This window comes from Xyrauchen texanus, chromosome 22 (assembly GCF_025860055.1).
Source record: "Xyrauchen texanus isolate HMW12.3.18 chromosome 22, RBS_HiC_50CHRs, whole genome shotgun sequence".
NCBI classification, from domain to species: domain Eukaryota; kingdom Metazoa; phylum Chordata; class Actinopteri; order Cypriniformes; family Catostomidae; genus Xyrauchen; species Xyrauchen texanus.
In genome coordinates, this window is record NC_068297.1 from 40,284,566 (window position 1) to 40,309,678 (window position 25,113).

Here is a 25,113-nt window from a genome sequence, read left to right on the forward strand (position 1 = left end):
TTTTTAAAAAGTACAAACAAAAATAGCCCGTTTATTTATTTTTCTTAACATAACTAGTAACAGGGTAGAATGACTGCGCTTAATGAATTAAGCATTACAATGTGTAAAAACTGAGAAAATTCAACTTTCTATTATTTATTTACTTTTTACATACTAAAGGGTCAAAATGATGTCACTTCCTGAGTGTATTAATTTAATGGCATACTCTTATGTGATAGCTGCACGTGACTGGCAGACCACAGAAATATATCATTTTTGCTTACCCATCTGCTCCAACATCAAGAGGGGAAAAATCATCCTTGAGATGTTTCTACAACTTGATTGGAGTCCACCTGTGGTAAATTCAGCTGATTGGACATTATTTGGAAAAGGCACACACCTGTCTATATAAGGTCCCGCAGTTAACAGTGCATGTCAGAATATAATATAATATAATATAATATAATATAATATAATATATTCAGAATTATTTGATTATTTAATTATTTGATAATTTGCTTCACTCGGTTAATGCTTCACACTCCTGTCCAGTTGGTGGCGGTAAATGCACCTTTTAGCTGGTTTGCCAACCGCCATAAAACTCCGAAAGAAGAAGTGCATGTCAGAGCACAAACCAAGCCATGAAGTTCAAGGAATTGTGTGTAGACCTCCGAGATAGGATTGTATTGAGGAACAGATCTGGGGAAGGGTACAGAAAAATGTATGCATCATTGAAGGTCCCAGTGAGCACAGTGGCCTCCATCGTCCGTAAATGGAAGTTTGGAATCACCAGGACTCTTCTTAGAGCTGGCCGCCCGGCCAAACTGAGCTATCGGGGGAGAAGGGCCTTAGTCAGGGCCAAGAACCCGATGGTCACTCTAACAGAGCTCCAGTGTCTCTCTGTGGAGAGAAGAGAACCTTCCAGAAGAACATCCATCTCTGCAGCACTCCAATCAGGCCTGTATGGTAGAGTGGCCAGATGGAAGCCACTCCTCAGTAAAAGGCACATGACAGTCCGCCTGGAGTTTGCCAAAAGGCACCTGAAGGACTCTCAGACCATGAGAAACAAAATTCTCTGGTCTGATGAAATAAAGATTGAACTCTTGGCCTGAAAGGCAAGCATCATGTCTGGAGGAAACCAGGCCCCGCTCATCACCTGGCCAATACCATCCCTACAGTGAAGCATGGTGGTGGCAACATCATGCTGTGGGGATGTTTTTCAGCAGCAGGAACTGGGAGACTAGTCAGGATCGAGGGAATGATGAATGCAGCAATGTACAGAGACATCCTTGATGAAAACCTGCTCCAGAGCACTCTGGACCTCAGACTGTGGGGAAGGTTCATCTTCCAACAGGACAACGACCCTAAGCACACAGCCAAGATAACAAAGGAGTGGCTACGGGACAACTCTGTGAATGTCCTTGAGTGGCCCAGACTTGAACCCGATTGAACATCTCTGGAGAGATCTGAAAATGGCTGTACACCGACGCTCCCCATCCAACCTGATGGAGCTTGAGAGGTCCTGCAAAGAAGAATGGGAGAAAATGCCCAAAAATAGGTGTGCCAAGCTTGTAGCATCATACACAAAAAGAGTGTAATTGGTGCCAAAGGTGCTTCAACAAAGTATTGAGCAAAGACTGTGAATACTTATGTACATGTGATTTATTATTTAAATTTTTTTTGTTTTAATAAATTTGCAAAGATTTCAAACAAACTTCTTAACATAACAAAATGTGGAAAAAGTGAAGCGCTGTGAATACTTTCCAGATGCACTGTATATTAGAAACCTCACTGCAACTGTAACTCGTTTTTACACTAAAAAGTAAAGAAAAAAATTGCAATATTATAAAGGTTTGCTAGATTTATGCTGCTAAATAAGGCAGAAACGCATCATCACAGCCTGTGAACAGGGTCCATTATTTTAGATAATACTACATCTTACATTGAGTAGTTCTTCCAGTACATGCAATGTGTGCCTTTCATTGCTTTAAGACATTACTAACAGTAATGGGACACTAGTTTTTAGTATTTTCAGCAGATTTTACACAGCATGTAGCTGTGTAAAATCACCTTCAAGTGCAAGCTATTCACCATGACAGTTATCCAGGGACAAATTGTGTCACTAGGGTCAATAACAGCTCAATCAGATCATTAAAATTGTATGCAGCAACACTGCTCTCCTCTGGTGGAGAAAAGCACTGCAGTGATGCCAAAAACAAAAAACACATTGAACCATTGTCTTTTTATTATTTTAAATAAAATGTTTATTATTTATTTTTATAAAGTAAATGGCATTTAAAAAAAATGTTAAACAGGCCATGCACTGCACTGATGGCATCTGATGAAACAAACAAACAAACAAAAAAACACTTCTGGCTCTGAACCACCTTCATATGTTAAAACAAAAGAAAATACTGACATTAACCGATGCACGCACGCACACACACAGATTCTGCTGCACTTCAATAGTGTTTGAGCGATCATTAGTGACACTTTCTTAAAAAAAAAAAAAGTTTTTTGCAGCAGAATCAAACGATTATTGATATTCATCAGTTAAGGCAAGAAAAACAAAAGGCAAATCAAAAGCTCCTCATGAGATATAAAAGACACTATGATCTAAATGAGTTCACTCAAACCTGGAGCTTGAGATATTTTTAATTTCTTCATATGCATTTATATATATATATATTTTTTAAACTCCATAAGATTGTAACATTGGCAGGAATGAATCCCCAATGTCAAAAATGGCTTTTTCCCTCTCTTCTGGAAAGAAATATACTTCTGAAAAATTACTGAAAAAAGCAGCAACAAAACAACTGTACAATTCTTGAAAACCTGTTTTTACATTAGATACAAAAAAAAAATTGCAATACTTCATTTGGAGTTCCTTCATATTGTAAAGAAAAAAACTTTCTTTTAAAACAGTGACCAATCGCTGGTGCATAATAATGAAATGCTGTCGAATAATACTATATTGGTGCACAATAAAGGCTGATGGATAAATAGCAGACTTCATAGGAAGATGATAATAATAAAAAGAAACTTCTTACATTTGGAAATCAATGGCCTTCAAAAGCCGAATCTGTTGCCATAGATTCATTAATTCCAAAAAACATTTGTGTCATTCACTTTAATGTACTGTCGAACACACATGATCACTAAAAGCAGAGCGCACAAACACAAATATAAACTTCAAATTACTGCTTCTTGATAGAGACTCTTATCTTACAGCAGTAGTGCTTTAAAAAGACAAAATTGCTTCGGTTTGTTGATGAAAAACTGCCGAGCGAGATCATCTCGAGTGTACCGTTCAGGTAACAAAGGGATAGTTCACCCCAAAAATTACAATCCTGTCATTATTCACTCACTATCATGTTAAGTCAAACCCATTTGCTGTTATTTCTTTCTGTGGAATTAAAAAATGCAGCTTACACAGAGACCACATCTGTCAAGCTCCAAAAATGATTCATATGAATCATTCACTATACAGCAAGTCTTCTGGAGTCATTTGATAGCTTTGCGTGAGGAACAGACCCAAATTGTAATTGGTCCCCTCAGTCGAAGCTCTTAAATGGACTACAAATGTTGTATTGGACTACAAAAATCTACAAGTGACCAAACATCATGATGACAAACCAGAGTCATATTTGATTTGAGAACAAAGAGGAATATGTTTCATAAAGTCACAATGCAATCACATGGCTTCAGAAGACTTGGAATATAAGTCATTTGGACAACTTTCATGCAACTGTTTTCACTATGAAATGTTGTTATGTGAAGATTCTTTAAAATTTTACATTCTACAAAAAAAATTAAATAAATAACAACAGCATGCAGGTTTGAAACGACATGAGGCTGAGCAAATAATCACAAATTCAACGCTTCCTTTAAAGCTAGTGTAATAATTCCTTCTGTAGTGTTTTGATGACAGCACAAGAATGTGACGTAGTTGTCGCAAAGGATTCATTCAAAGAATGACCCATAAAGACGATGTAAATATAACACAAGTTAGTAAGAAATAAATAATTGGCATTTCTTGGTGCACAAAGCCGGCATATATCTATTAGCCTAGCATGAGTGACAACAACTATTGCTTCATCTTGTTAACTAAATAATTCCTGGAGGGAAGCAGTTAACCGCTCTGGTGGAATTAACTTCTGAAACAGAATAAGAATAAGGGCAGAGCAAGAACTGTTTCCTTGGACTTGGTGTCCTCACAGTGTCCACTGTAAGTACGTCTGCTAGTGTTATAAATGCATTCACAAGCATAACGTTTCCAAACACCTATGATGTGGAGCGTTGAATTGGTTAAAACAGAGAAAAGAAAAGTAGTGTGAGAGTAACAGAAGAAAGTCAGTCCAGTCCCCCTGATGCTTTGAGAAGAGCAGCGCTCAAACCCATCCGCTGGTCAGCTTGTAGAACATCTCCTCATCTAGAGACTCGTTCTGGTCCTTGGCACGCGTGGACAGGAAGATGTAGCCACCGATGAACTCGTGCACCACTTTACAGTCTACCTCAGCACAGATGAATGCAAGACTGGGCTCGTCTGCAAACTCCACTGTTACCTACAGTGACAATAGAGCAGATCATTCTAAACAGGCATAATATATGACCTATAACATGCACTTCATGTATAAAGCATTTGATGATCTCCGGTCATAGTCTCTTCTGTCTTGTATTTAATATTTGTATCAAAGAAACAAAGCGCACGCTCTATAGAATGCTCCTGTCGCGCGGTGGTGAATGCACCTGTGTGCGTGAACAGTCAAATCCGCTTCTTGGTCGAAATGCCTCTGTTGACACAATATAATATACATGTAATATAAATGTATTAAGTCAGGACATAAATCTTATAGCACAGTTCTGATATTTTGCGATATATGTCAATTGCAGAGCTTCTAGACCTGCTGCTGTCTGTAAGCTTATCATTAATCATAATTTCTTTTGATGAATGTTTGATATTTATGGATTATGGTGCAGCTGAGCTTGAGTAAATAAATTTTGTTTCGTGTTTGATGTGCACTCTTGTGTAAACCCTAAAATATAGTTTTCGTTATTGTGGAGCTGGTTCATTCTCTCATGAGCTTATTTGCTATGCAAATAAATGTTAGCTAATCATAACTGTGGGCATGTACATTAAAGTCTTAAAGTAGATGTAATGCCAAAACAAATCATTTCAGACACAGGGACAGAGACAGGGTGGAAAATGATCATATATTACAAGTTATGGCTGTTATGGTGCAACAATAAAAAAATAAGTGGGGGAAAAAATAAATAAAAATAGTCATGCCCCCTTTAAGAAGTTTAAGCATCATTTTAGCATCTCACGGTGGTGGCCAAAAGCAATTATAAGTAAAATATGGAGTGGTGGTGGCGTAGTGGGCTAAAGCACATAACTGATAATCAGAAGGTTGCTGGTTCGATCCCCACAGCCACCTCCATTGTGTCATTGAAAATGGTCCTTAACTCCAGGTTGCTCCGGGGGGATTGTCGCTGTAATAAGTGCACTGTAAGTTGCTTTGGATAAAAGCATCTGCCAAATGCATAAATGTAAACCACCGTTTGTACTTTGTTTATGTCTGTTAAGCTGCTTCTTTTAAACAGGGTGCTGTGCCTGGAGCATAATACTGAATACAGGTTAATGCGACGCATTAACATAGAACGCAATGCTGACTAGAAAAACTACAGGGGAGAACCTCAAGTCTGTCTCATGCTTCTATTTACATCACTACATGAACAACAAATTGTTCAGATTGGTTCTGTACACACCACTCAGATTTCATTTCTGTTGTACGATGCATTTGTCACACTCGTTAATTGCCAAACTTTGCGTAGAGAACATAAATAGACACTCAGAAGTGGAGTGACACCCATATTTAGCTGCAGTGTGTCAGTCGCATTATGTACTAATGATAAGGGCAGAATTTAAAGAGCCAGTTACCATCTTGATCTCCCAGTTGACGTTCCACTGTTTCATGTTGCTGAAGCGCCAGGTCTTGATGGCATCTCCTGTGCTGGCGTCCATACGGATCAGTCTGTTGTAGGTGATGCCAATCAACTCATCTCTCTTGCTCCCCTGAAACCTAATCAAATTCCCAGTTATCAACAATTAATCTGATGCTGCAACAACATAAATCAATAACAACTGAAAATGATTCATAATCAACTAGATTCATAGTTGCTGTTGGCTTGACAAATCTCTCTAAAGTTTAATGGACATGCAGACATTACAATAAGACAAACCACCAGCTAGCTGGCAAGATGGTCAGGCAAACTGTCACAAAGGTAGTCAGATAAAACGTCAGATTGCTAGATAGATAGAGAGTAGGTGTTCGGTTCACGATACTGAGCTTATGGTTCGGTTCAGTTTACGATTCTTTAAACTAAGCCTGAATTAAGAAAATTTAAGATTGAAAGTTGTAAATACACCGATCAGCCACAACATTAAAACCATCTGCCTAATATTGTGTAGGACACCTCATGCCACCAAACCAGTACCAACCCACATCTCAGCATATTGAGATGAACAATCATGCCATGCTGCAAATCACTGAGATCACATTTTTCCCCTTTCTGATGGTTTATGTGAACATTAACCGATTAATCAAAGAAAAAAAATCAACATATTAATCACTTAACAAAACAGTCATCAGGTGCCACACTAAATGAATCATAATTATTAACAAGGAGAGTATCTGAATATATATCATGAACAGATGATTCAAGCATCACACAAACATTAGTCCAAATATTTGAGAGAGTTAAAACGAGTTATAGACGACACTCACTTGGCAAGAAAATGGGTGATTCCAAACTCCGGCAAGGATTGCCACGCCTGTATGAAGCGCATCTTGGCCTCAATGAGGCTCATCTGGGCCACGTTCTGATGGGCTTCCAAGATGCGGGCTGAGATCTAAGGATCACACACAAAACCATTCATTCATATGAATTAATCTAAAAAGCTTCGTAACCTGAGCACAAAGTAACACTTAACACAGACGTACTGTTCTCTGGAGACATGATTAGATCCCACAAACCCAATGAGAGAATCCAGCAGTGAATTAAAACACTTCATTTAAGTGCTGCTGTATTCAATTAATACATTGTTCCATTGTTTAGTCCTCAAAGGAATAGTTCACCCAAAGATAAAAATTCTCTCATCATTTACTCATCTTCATGCCATTCCAGATGTGTATGACTTTCTTTCTTCTACTGAACACAAACTTAGACATTTTCTTAAAATATTTAGAAAAGTATTTCAGCTCTGTAGGTCCACACAATGCAAGTGAATGGTGATCAGATCTTTGTTGCTCCAAAAATCACAGAAATTAATGTAAAAGTAATCCACACAACTCCAGTGGTTTAATACATGTCTTCAGAACAAATATGATAGGTGTAGGTGAAAAACAGATTAAAATGCAAGTAATTTTTTACTCTGAATCTCCACCTTAACTTTCACTTTCAGATGTGATAGTGAATCTGAACAGGCACCACATGTGACTTTCAGATGCAAAAGTGAAAATGAAAGTGGAGATTTAGAGTATTAAAAAAATATCTTATTTTTTTTATCCGTTTCTCACCCACACCTATTATATCATTTATGAATATTTGGATTTAACCACTGGAGATTTATGGATTACTTTTGCTTCCTTTATGTGTCTTTTGGAGCTTCAAAGTTTTGGTCACTATTCACTTGCATTGTGTGGACCTACAGAGCTGAGATATTCTTCTAGAAATCTTTGTGTTTAGCAGAAGAAAGAGTCATACACATCTGAGATGGCATGAGGGTGAGTAAATAAATGATCATTTAATAATAAATAAAATAATTTTTGGGTGAGCTATCCCTTTAAAACCTCATAAATAACATTTTCAAATACAGTGAACCCAAATGTTATTGGGACTCTTCAGACACATGTATAAATGTCTCATAGCTTTAGATACGAAAGCACGTGGCACAAGCGCTCAAATGCAGCTAGATTGAACCATCTTCAATTTTCTGAGCTACTTTTGCTCCATGACTTTTAATCAATTGGTGTTCTGGTGATTTTGAGTGGATGTATGAAGTCAGTTCCCCACAAGTTCATACAGGTATCCTAGCAGAGTAACCACAGGTGGAGTTCAGTACATTCACATGAGAAAGTAACATTTGACAATACTGCAATCTCAACACTTGGTCTATTATCTGTTAAACCAAACTAACTTCTTTTGTGACATGTTTAGTTAGAAAAGTGTGCTAGTGCTATATTTCTTTAAAATAAATATCACTTGCTTTGATCCTTTGTTATTTAATGACATTCAGACATCTTAAAATATGACTCAAGTGTCCAAATGCATTTTCAAGTAGAAAAATGAATGCGGTCACTGAAGTCTCCCCTCGATCAATTATTTGACATATCATTTCAAATGAGATCAGCTTACAGTTCAACTCAACACTAAGCTAAGCAATAATTTTACATATTTAAAGGAATCTTCTGAGTTTATTACAAGTTTATCTTAATAAACAATATTTGTGATATAATGTTGATTCCCACAAAAATAATTGTGACATCCGTCATTTCCTAAAAAATAAATAAAAGCAAAAATTTCAGTACACTATTTAAAATATAAAGACATAATATAGAGGCATATACATGTTAACATGAATTTAGTGTGATAAAATTGCTTACCTTATTTATGTAAAGTTATATCTACTTTTACCACGTTGTTGTCATGATGACATAACACTGGTGTGGTCAATCCCCATATTGGATATACATTTACACAAGATTTTATCACACCATGTTAAAATTATTAATGTTCTTTTGGGTATACTATTGAAACAGTAAATGAGGGCCGAAATGTTTTTTTGTGGCAATCAACATTATGCCACAAATGCTGTCGATGAGCTTGGATTGAATCCAGAACGTTCCTTTAACAAATTCCTTTACTGTCAAACCTGATCTCATAAAAATTACATGACATGAAATTACGTGGTGACATCTTTGCAAAATGATATCATGTGGTTGGTTCCTTTCACATATCTCAAACTTTCTGAGGGGAAATGTCCACTGTGTGGCGCTGAAAGACAGTTAAATGTTCTCCCAAACAGATGAGTAGTTTTTTAAAGGAATATTCTGGGTTCAATACAAGTTCAGCTCAATCGACAGCATTTGTGGCATAATGTTGAGTACCACAAAAATTACTTTCACTTGTTCCTCTTTCTTTACAAAAAAGCAAAAATCTGTGTTCCAGTGAGACACTTACAATAGAAGTCAATGGGGCCAAATTTTGGAGGTTTTAAAAAGGCAGAAATGTGAAGCTTATAATTTTATAAAAGCACTTACTTTAATTCTTCTGGTAAAACTTGTGCATTATTTGAGCTGTAACGTTTAAATTGTCACTTTTTGTTCATTTTAGGGTTTACAGTAACATCGTCATGATAATGAAGTTGTATAATTGGCTACAATTATACACAGATGCGGTTAATAAGTGATTTTATCACACTAAAATCATGTTTACATGCATATCTTTTATGTCTTGTGGCTAAACATTTGAAACAGTAAAATATATTTTTGTAGCAATCAACATTATGTCATAAATGCTGTTGACGGAGCATAACTTGTATTGAACCCGGAACATTCCTTTAAAGTTGATACTTTACAGAGTTTTAAAATCAACAAACCAACCTCCCCACCCTTAACCTTAAGCCTAACCGATAGTGTCAGAAAAAGCAAATGTGCAATCACTAAACTTTTGCGAACAGGTTTAGTGTCACCTTAGGCTTGCAAACATCTGCTCTTGGGGAGATGCCAGTGACTCAAAAAATTAGAAACCATCAGAAAATTTGATATTTTCAGTGTGCTATTGCTATAAATGGTAAGTGGTTAAAGGAAAGACCGCTGGAATAAATCACCACACCAAAATGACTTCATTGTAACCAGTGTTAGTGAAAGATATTTAGCATGACAAGCCATAAACATTTACCACAACCAGCTGTCAAATGATTTACTTACCAAGTCCCTGACAAAGCCTGGCTGAGTGTTGAAAGAGCAGGAGAACAGAGAGGGAATAAAGGAGAAGCAAATAAATGAATAAAGCAGCAAATAAGCACACACAACAGATTCAAAACAGTTAATACAGACAAAGAGAGAGAGAGAGAGAGAGAGAGAGAGAGAGAGAGAGAGAGAGAGAGAGAGAGAGAGAGAGAATATGGCAGGGGAGACCCGTGTAGGCAGCTGGAGAGAAGAGAGAGCAGAGGAACATTCATCAACACAGCACAGGTGAGAGTGAGGCACTGGAATCACATACGATAAGCAGGACTGATATGATGTCCAGCAGTGTTGACAGATCTTGAAAGAGAAACAAGCGTTCTGTTCTGGAAAAACAAGCCCAAAATAAGCAACTTGCCTCACCAAAACAAGCAAAAATAAGTGACCCTAATTGGTTAGTTAGCAGTCGGAATCATGGTCTAAATTTCACTAATCAGCATAGAAAGATTAACGCTCACAGGATAGACAGAATATAATGTCTTTCAAAGCATCAACCTTACCATATAAACATATACCCCAAAATTATTTAAAGTATTTCACACATACAATTTGCCATCTAAACTCAATTCGTTTATGAAGTTAATGAAGTTTTGAAACAACGTTATACTGCTTAAATGGGGCAGTGGTGGCTCAGTGGTTGCGGCTCAGGGTTACTGACCAGAAGGTCGGGGGTTCAAGCCCCAGCACCACCAATATGCCACTGTTGGGCCCTTGAGCAAGGCCCTTAACCCTATCTGCTCCAGGGGCGCCGTATCATGGCTGACCCTGCACTCTGACCCCAGCTTAGCTGGGATATGTGTCACTGTATATATGCAAAGAACTGTGTGTATAATGTGTGACCAAAATAAAGGATTCTATTCTATTCTTCTATTCTAAATAAGAGATATTGGGATAAAACAAAACGGAGAACACACTCATTGCTCTTAACAGGGTTCCCACTATCATAGGAAACATTTTAAATATATTAAAAGTCAATAATTAATATAATGAATATTCTAGTTTTTCTCTACTTTTAATATTTAATGAGCTTGAAAATGCTCATGTGTAGAGTAACTTGCAATCCATAATGATGTCTCATCTGTCAGTGAATCGTTCTTTTGTGTCCGTTATTTTAAAGGAGGAAAACACAAGGAAATTCATAGGTCAAAAAGGGTGGGAAGCCTGAAACCCAAATAGATCACAAACTAAGCGTTGAATAAAAATAAACTGCATGAATAATTTTTATTTCAGGTCTGCTTCTCCAACAAACTCTGGTCAAATCAAATTTGTATTAATGCTTTACAATCTGTATTGTATTAATGCCGTGATCGAGGAAATTAACTGGACTGCCCTATCACTCGCAGACCCAGTCTTAGATAAAAAAGTGAGACAGTGAGTGCAGAATCCCTTTGCCTGGCCATCTTCCACGAGCGTGTGTTTGACACCACTGATGTAGAGAGCAGCTCGAACAGTAGATGGGTTTATGTGGCAGCTGCTATTAGTGATGGGTGGCAGTATATTGTGCTCTGGACGCCCAAGCATCAACAAGCCCAAAAACACTTCTGCACACTGGAAAAATGCCCCAAAAAAAAAATAAAACGCAACCCACGAAATCCCATATTCATAAAATGAAAAAACAAGCCCAAAGTCGCTTATAATAAGTGGTCATGGCAACACTGTATCCAGTATACACAATGTCCACAAAATAATTAGGGAAGCTCAACCTGGTTTGTCACAGGGTGGAATCAACACACCAAGTTAAGCTCTGTAGGCCCCATTTAAACCTTGCATTAAGTTGTAAATGGATATTCTTTAGCTGGATTGCATTTACACATTGCAGTCAAATGCGTCTCCACTGTGATCTGAGAAAAATCAGATCAAAGTCACTTGTGCAAAATGGAAAAAATTATTGCATCAGCTATTATAACTGAAATAATAAATACTTTCCATCACTTTGACAGTAAAGGTTTTTCCATAACTGAAGATTTTCATATTTCGGGTTGAAGCAAATTTAATGATATTCATATTACGTTCAGCGCTTTGTAAGTTCTAATGCGAGTGAGACGCCTGGTTTCAGATGAGATTCGCGCCAGTAAAATAGGCTACGTCTTAAAACCCAGTGAGCTGCCTGCCAAGGCAAAGTGTTTGGCCACCATAGGGGGGTTCATCAAAGACCTATAATGCCCAAAAATGCTGCCCAAGGCGGCAGCTCACCAGGTTAAGACAGCCATAGTGATTAGAAAATAGGAGAGAGACAGGAGCGAGTGGGGATTTGAGACGAGGTATTCCAAAAAATTATTCATGGAATATTATTAATTGTTCGAGTGACAAGACTGCAAGATGGCAGTGTTTGTTGTGTTCTTCACATTGAAATGGGAGAATAAACAGAAAAAGGCAAGAACCCACAACACAGCACTTTAACAACAGACGACTGTAGCGCACCCTCATCACATTATTACTTAAGTAGTTGTATCTATATATTATTTGAATGTGGTAAGAATCTATTCTTGATCACCTCTGAATGTGGTTTCAGTGATCCAATCATGATCCGATCACAATGCATCTTGGGTGCATTTACATCTGTCATTTAATGTGGGCAAGTACAATCTGATAGCAATCCGATCATCGATAACGCAAGTTGTAAATGGGGCCAGAATGTGATAGTTTCACTTAAAATAAGGTTATTAATAAAACTCAGGAATGCAATATTTTATGTTCAATGTGTTCCTCATTTTTGCCTGAAGTTTGATGCCTTTGAATTAATAGTTATGTATACATGTGTGTATATACACTCACCTAAAGGATTATTAGGAACACCATACTAATACTGTGTTTGACTCCCTTTCGCCTTCAGAACTGCCTTAATTCTACGTGGCATTGATTCAACAAGGTGCTGAAAGCATTCTTTAGAAATGTTGGCCCATATTGATAGGATAGCATCTTGCAGTTGATGGAGATTTGTGGGATGCACATCCAGGGCACGAAGCTCCCGTTCCACCACATCCCAAAGATGCTCTATTGGGTTGAGATCTGGTGACTGTGGGGGTCATTTTAGTACAGTGAACTCATTGTCATGTTCAAGAAACCAGTTTGAAATGATTCGAGCTTTGTGACATGGTGCATTATCCTGCTGGAAGTAGCCATCAGAGGATGGGTACATGGTGGCCATAAAGGGATGGACATGGTCAGAAACAATGCTCAGGTAGGCCGTGGCATTTAAACGATGCCCAATTGGCACTAAGGGGCCTAAAGTGTGCCAAGAAAACATCCCCCACACCATTACACCACCACCACCAGCCTGCACAGTGGTAACAAGGCATGATGGATCCATGTTCTCATTCTGTTTATGCCAAATTCTGACTCTACCATCTGAATGTCTCAACAGAAATCGAGACTCATCAGACCAGGCAACATTTTTCCAGTCTTCAACTGTCCAATTTTGGTGAGCTCTTGCAAATTGTAGCCTCTTTTTCCTATTTGTAGTGGAGATGAGTGGTACCCGGTGGGGTCTTCTGCTGTTGTAGCCCATCCGCCTCAAGGTTGTGCGTGTTGTGGCTTCACAAATGCTTTGCTGCATACCTCGGTTGTAACGAGTGGTTATTTCAGGCAAAGTTGCTCTTCTATCAGCTTGAATCAGTCGGCCCATTCTCCTCTGACCTCTAGCATCAACAAGGCATTTTCGCCCACAGGACTGCCGCATACTGGATGCTTTTCCCTTTTCACACCATTCTTTGTAAACCCTAGAAATGGTTGTGCGTGAAAATCCCAGTAACTGAGCAGATTGTGAAATACTCAGACCGGCCCATCTGGCACCAACAACCATGCCACGCTCAAAATGGCTTAAATCACCTTTCTTTCCCATTCTGACATTCAGTTTGGAGTTCAGGAGATTGTCTTGACCAGGACCACACCCCTAAATGCATTGAAGCAACTGCCATGTGATTGGTTGATTAGATAATTGCATTAATGAGAAATTGAACAGGTGTTCCTAATAATCCTTTAGGTAAGTGTATATATATATATATATATATATATATATATATATATATATATATATATATATATATATATATATTCTCTAGTTCTTTGGTTAAGAGTTAACAAGAGTAACAGAGAATAACACTGTAGCTAGAATATGCGAGTATGGGGCACACATTTAAAATAAAAAATAAAATAAATTCTATGACTTACATTGAACATAGCTGTAAAGGAGATTAAGATAAAGGAAGCGGCGAGAACCGGCTTGACAATATAAATAATATTTTATGAAGAACTGAAACAAAAAGATAAACACAAAGGTGTCGGACAGCTGCCCGTAAATCTCTCTCTCTGTCCCACTGCAGTCTCCAGTCAGCCTTTATCCCTCTCTGATGCTTGATTAGCCTGATTAGGGGCCAGGTGTGTAGCATCACTGCTCTGACAATTCCAGCAGGACAATGCTCCAGCTACACATCCAGGTCAATCAAGGTGTGGATGGAGGACCACCAGATCAAAGTTTCATCATACCACGGTGGTGGAATGACCTTCCCAACTCAATCCGGGAAGCTAACTCACTCTCTATCTTCAAAAAACGGCTAAAAACACATCTTTTCCAAAAGCACTTAACCGGTCAATAAAAAAAAAAATATATAAATATATATATATATATATATAGTGAAACTTTGTAATATGGCACTTTTTGTACCACTGTCTCCCTAAGATGATTCGCTGATGTTCTTCCTCTTTTGTAAGTCGCTTTGGATAAAAGTGTCTGCCAAATGAATAAATGTAAATGTAAATGTAAGATCAAGAGCCTGTCATGGCCAGCCCAATCTCCAGACCTGAACCTCATTGAAAACCTCTGGAATGTGATCAAGAGGAAGATGGATGGTCACAAACAAAGCCGAGCTGCTTGAATGTTTGCGGCACGAGTGGCATAAAGTCACCCAACAGCAATGTGAAATACTGGCATGCCAAGACGCAAGAAAGCTGTGATTGAAAATTAGGGTTATTCCACCAAATATTGATTTCTGAACTCTTCCCAAGTTAAAACATTAGTATCGTGTTGTATAAAAATTAATATGCACTTGTTTTCTTTGCATTATTCGAGGTCTGAAATCACTGCATCTTTTTTGTTATTTTGATCAGCTGACATTTTCTGCAAATAAATGCTCTAAATGACAATATTTTTATTTGGAATTTGGGGGAAATGTTGTCAGTACGTTAGTTAAGCTCTAAAAAATCCAGCATGTTTTTTGTAAATCACCCCAGCTTCTCTATACAACAATAAGAGGTGTTCAAAGTTCAGCAGAGATGTAGATCATTAACATGAAGCCTGATCTCAACACACTCTACATAGTAAACCCATTTGCTCTGGATTCCACTAGGTGGCGACACATACAAGAGTTGAACACCAGTCTGTAAGTTAAATGAGAACTTTTTGTCTCCCAAAGTTCAGTGCTATCTGATCCACATCCTGTGGGAATAAAAACAGAGATCCCCAGAGGAATCCTTCCAAGAGAAGAATTTAGCTTGAATAATGGATGAATAAGAGTAAAGAGTAAAACACAACTGCTGTCTTCCTCCCACATTCCCAGGAAAGGCTTGTTTCCTGTATTTTGTGAAGACCCCACCCCAGAGCTCCTCAATCTTTCTTCCAGTCACAAGCTGGTGGGGGAGCGAGTGAGAAGGGACAACAGGAAGCCCACCCCCCCCAGCTTCACAGGGGTTGGATTGAGTCCAGGGCCACTGTATAACAACACCACCAGCAGCAGCAGCAGCAGCATCACACAGGAGCCTCTGTTGACTCCCACACACTGTCCCTCTCCAAATACTTCCACTTTGTTTTACAATGAAGTATAAAAACTAATTATTTTGAAAGGTTGAACCAAATGTTCTACTGTGTGGCTATGTCATAGCTATTAGAGTCCCACATTTTTAAGCATACAAATACTAAAAGTATAAAAGGCCACATCACCGCGCTACCACCTCAGGGTGTAAATATATATATATTTTTACACACACATCCCAAGTCACTTAACTTAAAAAATAATCGCATATTGGAAATTTGGTGCCCAGCATTAGCGTAACCACAGAAGACAACTCTTTATTTGCATATAGTACGGGAATCAAAGACATTTAGGCTAAGTCTACATTAATCCGGATACATTTGAAATGGCGTTCGAAATGTTCTCCGTCCACACTGAAATGTATGAAAAAGCTTAAATAATGTTACTGCGCATGTGGAAAATCCCTCATGTTCTGTCGCCGGACACCAATTCTGAGTAAATTTCCCTTTGCCTTTGAAGGAACGCAATGTGATGGTTGTACAAAGTAACATTTATTTTTTAACAACACTATCAAAGTGAGTATCAAGTACAACAGTGCTGCTATAAAACGGGCCGCCATCTTGATTGTTTTGGTTGGATAGATCACATATTCAGATGTAAAGCGAAAACTGCATTTTAAAATGTATCCACTTTGGAGTGCATTTTCAAAAAGCTCAGTTTTCGCAGACAAAAACGCTGTCTCAGTGTGGACGGAAGGCCAAAACGGAGAGAAAAAGATGCGTTTTCAAACGAAAATGTATTAGTGGACAAGGCCTAGCATAAATGAAATGTGCATTTCCAATCGGACAGCAATTCGGTCAGTAAAAACACAAAGTGACCAAGTGTAAATACCCCCTATGAGAGCATTAAGGCAAATTATATGTTTAACATGTTTGCTTTATATGTTTTAATAGAGTCTCTGATTTAATCTACAGTGGCAAAAATTTGGATTTATTTCAGTGAATCAGTTTTAACTGTCTGTTTCAATGTATCGACTAAGATCGTCTAACGTTTTAATACTATCCCTGCTTTAAAGTTTAATAGCAATTTGAACAGCAAATGGTGTTACAGTTCAGTGAATAATTTCTTTTGATCTTTCCGTTTCAATAGATAAATTCAAAACTCTTATTCAATGATTCGTTCGCATCATCGCTCAATGCTCACAGAAGTCTCTGTGTGGCATTTTCCATGTATTAAAATGTTTTTGTAAAATATATTCAGGTAAACACAGCTGATCATTATTATGTATTATAATATTGGTTCACATAAATGAAAACAATTAAACATCATTCATCCTAGTGTTCATTAAGAAAACATGACTTGATTAGTTTAAACTAGAATTTTACTGTAATTTAAATTTTGAATCTACATTAAAAGGTCCCTCAGATATTTAAGCAGGTAAATGACTGCTATAAAACAGTCAATATTTAAGACCCTTTTACCTTAAATCTACACTTCGCATTTAGCCATATACAAGCGGGGCCTGTATATTTATAGTAAAAACTTAAATATTGATCTTTTTTTAATCACCCAGACTTATCAAATCGCTTCTGAAGACATGGATTTAACCACTGGAGTCATATTGATTACTTTTATGATGCCTTTATGTGATTTGGACCTTCTGAGTTCTGATCAATATTCAATTGCATTGTGAGGACCAACAGAGCTGAGATATTCTTCTAAAATTCTTCATTTGTGTTCTGTGCAGAAGGAAAGTCATTCACATCTGAGGTGAGGGTGAGTAAATGATGAGAGAATTTAAATTTTTGGGTGAAATATCACTTTAAATTTCAGAGCAAATAAATAAATAATGTAATGTTGATATATGTATGTGAATTGCATAGTGTGAAAAATTCAGATCTAGCCTAATTGTTTCAGCTATATTTGCAAACATTCTGTAGAATTTAACCCTGTCTGGCATGAACTAGACCCAACAACACAACGGCATTCCAAATTGAGCCTATTAAACTAGAATTTCACAAGCTCGCTCCACATTTGATCCCTTTTTTAAGATCAATCAGATGCCAAGCAGCCAGCTGGGAGACATCAAACTCTTGATTTGAATACACAGAGGAATTTTACACTTCGAGGTCTTTTCTTTACTTCTTTCAGTTTCCCTCCATTTATTTCTTGTTTTTTCCCACTAGGTTGGCCTGAACTCTCTCACACCTATAGTCTCATTTACCTGCTTGTTTTTGTATTTCCTCAGGTATCGCGGTGACACCAGACACTCAGAGTTGATGTCGGTGGTGATGGGCTCTATGATCTGAGGGTCAGGATTCATGTGCTGCATCTTCAGGAAGGATAGGATGTTCTGCACCTCCAGGTTATAAGAACTGTCTGCCATTGTCTTCCCTTTAGAGGCCAGACGACAGGCCGCCATCCACTGAGCGTACTGCTTCTCCTAATGAAAAGGAAAACAGTCAACTGATGAGTTTGATCCCATGAGCAGAGTAACACCACAAGTAAATCATGTAACACACAGTTTGATTGCTGTTTGGAAGTAAGGAGTGAAGTAATGTACTACTACTTGAATAGTCCAACCCAAACTCTATGATAATCTGGTCTCTAGATATGGCTTGTCTCCATCCTTCAATTAAATCATCAGCACTGTCTGAGACATTTCCATAGATTGTCAGTCTGAACTAACAGACTGAGGGTGTGAGGTGATTCATTTTAAAAGAACGTGCAGTATTATATATCAGTGTCATTAAAACTTATCTCTCACCATGTCACACCGCAGCCAGATCTCATTCATACCGTCTGCTACGGGGATTAGCAGCTTGATGTTGAATTTCTGACCAGAGATGTTCACATCTGGTGTGACTTCACAGCCTACAGAGAAACAACAGATGAGATGCAGTGTGCATTTGGTAAACCGTATTTGCCATGTGTTCACAGTGTGTGTTTACCTCTCAGGTTCATTTGGTGTGCTGGCGTGCCGAGCGCCTCCTCACGGCTCTTGTAGCAGGAGATTGTTATGTCTTTGAACGTGCACCAGTACTGCTTGTATCCTTTTAGAGTGAGTTTCTTTGGTCTGATGTATTAAGCAAAAAACAATAAAAATTAAAGAAAAATTACTCAACTCCTTGAATCACAGGGCTGGAGAAATATTTACATAAGGCCGAAGGTGAGATCATTGATTCAGCTTCCTGATAATTATTTTAAATAAAGCTTGATGAGGCTTATAATCTTAAAAGCCTCTATAACTTCAATTTTAGAGTTCAACTCACTTGAAGACTTTCACATAGTCGGCCAGTTCAGGAATGGATGTAATGTCACCCTGAGAACAAAAATAAGAGTCAAGTTTGTCGAAATGTGCGTTTGTGTGCAATATTACACATATTTCTGCTAAGGAAAGAATCATGCTTTAGATGAAACTCTTCTGTGAGCTGGAGTGTCTGCAGAGATAATGGTATCAGTACCAATGTGTTGGACGTTTTTCCTCCCTCCAGTGTGATCTCTAGATCTGACAGTGCAGCATCCACCTCATCAACCTCTTTCTCGCTGTTGTTCATGTGATTGTCTGAAGACATGATGGACAGCTTGTTGATGTGGTACTGCAAATGAAAAATGTAGGGCTTTATTTGAATTAATCATGATATACCAATGAATTAATCAAATTCAATCACAAATATAAATATTTGCTTAGAATGCCCCTAAAATAACAATGATTCAACATATGATGATTCAATAATTGCTTTAGAAGGTAACATATTGTTTATGTCCATATTATTGAACATAAGCCAATCATTGGCCTACAGTCCATCGAAATCAACTTTTTAAATTGAATTAGTCAATCTGTCTGAGATAGATTTATTCTAAGGGATTTTCAAGTATGCGTCAATGTACACATGCATCAGATGGACACATTTGAAGCGTCTCACTTTGGTTGAATTGTGCCATAAAAACAGCTTTTTTAGGTCGCCGTATCAAGTTTAATGTAGTTTGAAACGTAAAAAAATACATCTCAAGATCTCTGCATTCAGAGTTGTGCTCCATCCAGCTGTATTTGAAATCAAGAACACAGCCTCATCTTATGCTGTCGCTACTGACAAGCAAGCCTGAGTGTAGTTTGTTCTCTGTACAGCTGGAGTTTTGCTTACTGCCCACTGCTGAAAACAGGTGGTTCTTCAAGCTTGAATTGCTCCTTTGGTAGTAGCATTCCTTATTACAGTCCGAGGATGATTAATTGCATACATTTAATAGAATTAATCACACTAAACCTGTTAAATTGATAGCCCAAGAAAAAAAAAAGAGACATTCAAAGTTACAGATGTACTGACTGTATTCAGCCCTGCCCCTTTTCAGCACTGGGCACTTCCATGTTTTGCCTCTTGCCTTCCGGTTTGAACTGAAACTACTGTTACCTCACATTTTTAATAGGCTATAGATGGAAAATAATATAAAACATGTATTCCCATGTACTGTATGTGTGTGAATATAGTATCACACTTCCTCCGTCTCGGTTTTACGCTCATAAAATATGCTTGCATTAACTATAACGCAATTGGTGAATGGCATGAGAAGATGTGCAGAGGTGTATTACAAATATTTTTAAATGTTGGCTTTTCATGAGGCATATCAGTACATCAACGGAGGTAAGGAAGGATCTTGTGCATTTATGAATGAAGTACTTTTGTTTTTAAATCTCCCACTGAACACTTTTAAATACTCATGATAACTTTTGGGCAACTCTACAACTTGTAAATCCACTTCTCTTGCTAATTACACTTTGAAATCAACACCATACAGACCTATTTAGCAACCACTGGACCGGGCGTTCAAAAGACAACATTTTCAAGATGGCTGCATAAGGTCAATAATAGAGAAAATGCACAATGAAAAACATGAGTATTCGTCAAAGTTAAACATAGACACTAAAAGAACAATACTTGCAGGTCTGATCTTTTGTAGGCTAAAGTTTGCAGCATGGTCATTTATATTTTGTTGGTTTTTAGAAGGTTTTAGATATATTAGAAAGCCAAATATGGCAATAATGAAAGGCCATGTCCACACTAATCCATTTTCAGTTTTCTAATGCAATTCTACGCTGTTCTAATGTTGATGAGAGGCTTAAACGTAGCAAAATAAATGTGCAAAGTATCACAAGTTGCCGACAAATGTTATATATCTTTTAAATTCGTTTTTTAAACCTGGCAAATACAATTTCTGTGATGTATTGAGAATTGTGGTCACAAATTCTGCAAGTTTAAACCTGTCCCCAAGGTAATTTTATTAAGCTGGTTAAAATAAGAAAGGTTTTGTCAAAATTGTGAGAATCAGTCTCAGAAGAGTTAATGAAAATGGGATGAAAATTTCAATTTCATGTCATCCTATTTGGTGTCTTTAACTACAATGCACTATCATTAAAACACATACAGTACTTTTGTATTGTGCAACAACATGTTCTCACAAGATTCCAATTAGCTGTTACTGAGTTTGAGGGTTGGGGTTTAGGGCACGGTTTGGGGTAAGGTGTGGTTTAAGGTTAGGGGTAAGGTTATTTAAACTGTAACTACAGGTTTAACCACAGATGTCATTAAATGCAAGCATTATAAATATAAGTACACAGCAACAACAAGTATGTACATAATAAATACATTTTATAAATGCATAACTACAGTGTAGTTAAAAGTTCACAACACCCCACTTTTTAGTAGAGTTGAGCATTTTTTTTCACTCAGCATGTCCTGGATTCAAACTTGCGACACCAGGTGTGGTAGTCAGTGTCTTTACTTGCAGAGCTACCCATGCCCCCCTCTCACCACATTTTTAAAAGATGCCCTCATCTTTTAAATCTCAGTGGGAGTGATCAGCATCGGAGTGGAGGGGAGAAGGGGGAGTGAACCCAACAACTGTCTGATCTAGTAACTCTAGCTTTATTTCAATAACCAAAGATTCTCACAACTGCTTATAACAGAATACACATATAAACACTGTTTTGTAAGCTCACAGATTCACACTGCTCATTTTATATCTGTAATTTACCGTCATTTCCGGACTATAAGCCGCAACTTTTTTCCCACGCTTTGAACCTCGCGGCTTAAACAACGACGCGGCTAATATATGGATTTTTCCCGCTTTCAAATTTTATTTAAAAAAAAAAAAAACATTCTGTGACGTGCTCAGTTTTTTGGCGGCGTGAAGCTTTCATTAGACCAATGAAATTGCCGAACGGGTTAAGGTCAAACAACTTTTTTGTTTACTGTTTAGATTAAATCGAGCGCGCTCAAACTTCCCATCATTCTGATTACGGTAGTCATTTAGTCACCCTCAAGACACGGAGAAATGCATATGATGCAGCTTTCAAGTTGAAGGCGATTGATCTGGCTGTTGGAAAAGGAAATAGAGCTGCTGCACGGGAGACGTTGGAAACAGCAGCGTGTAAGGTATGGCGGAGGATCAGTGGCCTTAACAGATTCACGAACAAACAAGAACTTACTGTTAAAAACCCCCCTAATTACTGAAATAGCGCCAACCAGCCTCCACAAGCACAATAAATGTATTGACAAAGAGACAATGAACTATTGACAGAGAACCGCATGTGACATCCGCATGCTCACCACGTGCATATCGTGTGGACAGGAAGGGGGAAACTTTGAACGTAAAAATGTGTGTGTGTGTGTGTTTTTCAGTTAAACACAGAACTGCATATTGCTAATGAAATACGTGTAATCCCTGTATGTTGTGTATTTCTGAGGTATATCAAACTCGTTAGAACTGTTTCATTGTGTGTTTTAAACTCTGAGGCCTCATATTTAATAGCCTCAGTGTATATTCCCTTATTAAGTGTACTAAATATACCTTTCTTGGTATCAAATTAAACCTTACGATTTGTCCGAGCTGAATTCGAATATAAGATCTCTGTAGAATGATATTACGCGATGTTTTACTATCTTTTGAGTCATTCAGCCCAAAATCTCTTACTGTCATAAACATGCAAATGAGCTTTGACAAAGGAACTCTCTCATGCCCAGAGTAATGGAGGCCTTTACGACCTCCAAAGGAATGTTCAGAGAAGTGCTGACCCTCCCTTCATTCTCTTACTGAGAAAGAGAAATGAACCCTGTTAATCCTATATATATATTCTATATATCCATGTAGCGAATCAGCTCTATATTCTTCCACCATTAGGTAGCGAATCAGCTCTATGAAATATTAATAATCAATCATAACTTGTTATAATCGATTATGAATATTTGGATCAGTTAATCGGGTTAACTTGATGTAGCTACATTAACATTACAACCAAATACTCGGTTCATCCCGTGAACACTCAATTTTGGTTATTAATTAATTAATTAATAGAAATGTACATTTCCGGGCAAGGGAAATGTCTTTCTTACTAAGTATTAAGAGCAAGTAGTCAAAATCTATGATTAGTGACTTTAGATATGAGCTTGAGACACAGACAACTTTACATGTGACATGAACAAGACTTTATTAACTAGACTAAACATTTAAACTACTCTAACATACATATACATACATTCATACAGTTTACCAAGGGAAAGAGGGCTGAAGCAGAATACAGGAAGGCAAGAAGTTATAGCATTGTTTGAAGTTCAGCAGATCAACAGCCTGAGCAAACCATCATATTAGTTCTGACACGCCATTTTTAGAAAGGGGTTAAGGATACTTAATGTATCAAATAATGAGACTAAGTTTGATACTTGCATGTCCCATTTGAATTAAACTGTCCTGATGCAATTTGTTGAGGCTCCAGTTGATCTTTGATGATGTTGTCTTGATGAGAGAGAACCAGTGAGAGTCAGAGGATCTTGGTGAATGGGCAGTCGAGGCCGTAGCCTGGCACATGCTTGGGAGTCCTTGGGGCCTTCTAGTTTGGCATCATTCAGCGAGAGAGTGAGAGAGCACAAGGCTCAGAGAACCAGAAAGGCAGGAAGCCGGAGGAGCATAACAGAGCTAAGAGATAAGAGAGAGGATAGAGCTAAGAAGAGGATGAGAGGAAGTGGGCTGAGCAATTTTATACCCTCGGAAACAGGTCCCACCTCTCATTGGCTCGACCAATAAGAAGGGTTTGAGTTCTAGGCGGAATTTGGTTTATTGCTCTTTGTTGTAAAATTGCCCATTGCATGTGCAAGAAAGAAAATAGGAAATATACTTTTAATACTAATATGTTGTTGTTATCGACATATCATGTACACAGTCATTTCAATCTTCAAAATACCAAGTTATAGAGACCAAATATGCCACACATATGATTTTGGTTAACCATAGTATGCAAAGTCTGAAACATTAACCCATTAGTTTGCAAGAAAACATAGATCAAGCACATTTAAGGGAAAATGTGAGATGGCACATTAGATACATGTCAATATTTATCACATGGATATATAGAATATATATATAGGATTAACAGGGTTCATTTCTCTTTCTCAGTAAGAGAATGAAGGGAGGGTCAGCACTTCTCTGAACATTCCTTTGGAGGTCGTAAAGGCCTCCATTACTCTGGGCATGAGAGAGTTCCTTTGTCAAAGCTCATTTGCATGTTTATGACAGTAAGAGATTTTGGGCTGAATGACTCAAAAGATAGTAAAACATCACGTAATATCATTCTACAGAGATCTTATATTCGAATTCAGCTCGGACAAATCGTGAAGGTTTAATTTGATACCAAGAAAGGTATATTTAGTACACTTAATAAGGGAATATACACTGAGGCTATTAAATATGAGGCCTCAGAGTTTAAAAACACACAACTAAACAGTTCTAACGAAGTTTGATATACCTCAGAAATACACAACATACAGGGATTACACGTATTTCATTAGCAATATGCAGTTCTGTGTTTAACTGAAAACACACACACACACACACATTTTACGCTCAAAGTTTCCTTCCTGTCCACACGATAAGCACGCGGTGAGCATGCGGATGTCACATGCGTTCTCTGTCAATAGTTCATTGTCTCTTTGTCAATACATTTATTGTGCTTGTGGAGGCTGGTTGGCTTATTTCAGTAATTAGGGGTTTTTAACAGTAAGTTCTTGTTTGTTCGGGAATCTGTTAAGGCACTGATCCTCCGCCATACCTTACAGTCCCCTTTTTCGCCAGGTGGTGTCCCTGTTGGAGACATCATCGGATCTACAATCATCACAATGGCGGATGGCAGGTGAATCATGAGGGTTTTGTAGCAGGTGGTTGTTCCACGGTGGGTGATGTAGACAGTAGCCACATCCAGGTCTCTGCAGCAGGTGCAGAGGCAGCAGGTGCAGAGGCAGCAGGTGCCTTGACAGTGTGTCACCTGTCATTATGAAGTCAGTTTGTTTGAGGCAGGTGCTTGTTTGTGGCTG

General features: G+C 37.9%; 1 protein-coding gene across 4 annotated transcripts in view; it reads right to left on the reverse strand.

Moving 5' to 3' along the window:
* Nucleotides 1-1,860: 1,860 nt before the first annotated feature.
* Nucleotides 1,861-25,113, reverse strand: part of LOC127662859 (fermitin family homolog 2-like) — a 120,779-nt gene continuing 97,526 nt past the window's right edge. The window contains exons 9-17 of one of the 4 annotated variants that reach the window (XM_052154238.1): nt 19,219-19,353; nt 19,027-19,076; nt 18,706-18,830; nt 18,522-18,628; nt 17,979-18,197; nt 9,972-9,992; nt 6,768-6,892; nt 5,921-6,062; nt 1,861-4,544 (exon numbers count right to left, since the gene is read on the reverse strand). In XM_052154238.1, the coding sequence (XP_052010198.1) occupies nt 4,371-4,544; nt 5,921-6,062; nt 6,768-6,892; nt 9,972-9,992; nt 17,979-18,197; nt 18,522-18,628; nt 18,706-18,830; nt 19,027-19,076; nt 19,219-19,353 (1,098 nt within the window). In that variant the 3' untranslated portion in view covers nt 1,861-4,370. The remainder of the gene's footprint in view (nt 4,545-5,920; nt 6,063-6,767; nt 6,893-9,971; nt 9,993-17,978; nt 18,198-18,521; nt 18,629-18,705; nt 18,831-19,026; nt 19,077-19,218; nt 19,354-25,113) is intronic. The other 3 variants (XM_052154240.1, XM_052154239.1, XM_052154241.1) reach the window with 3 other exon arrangements.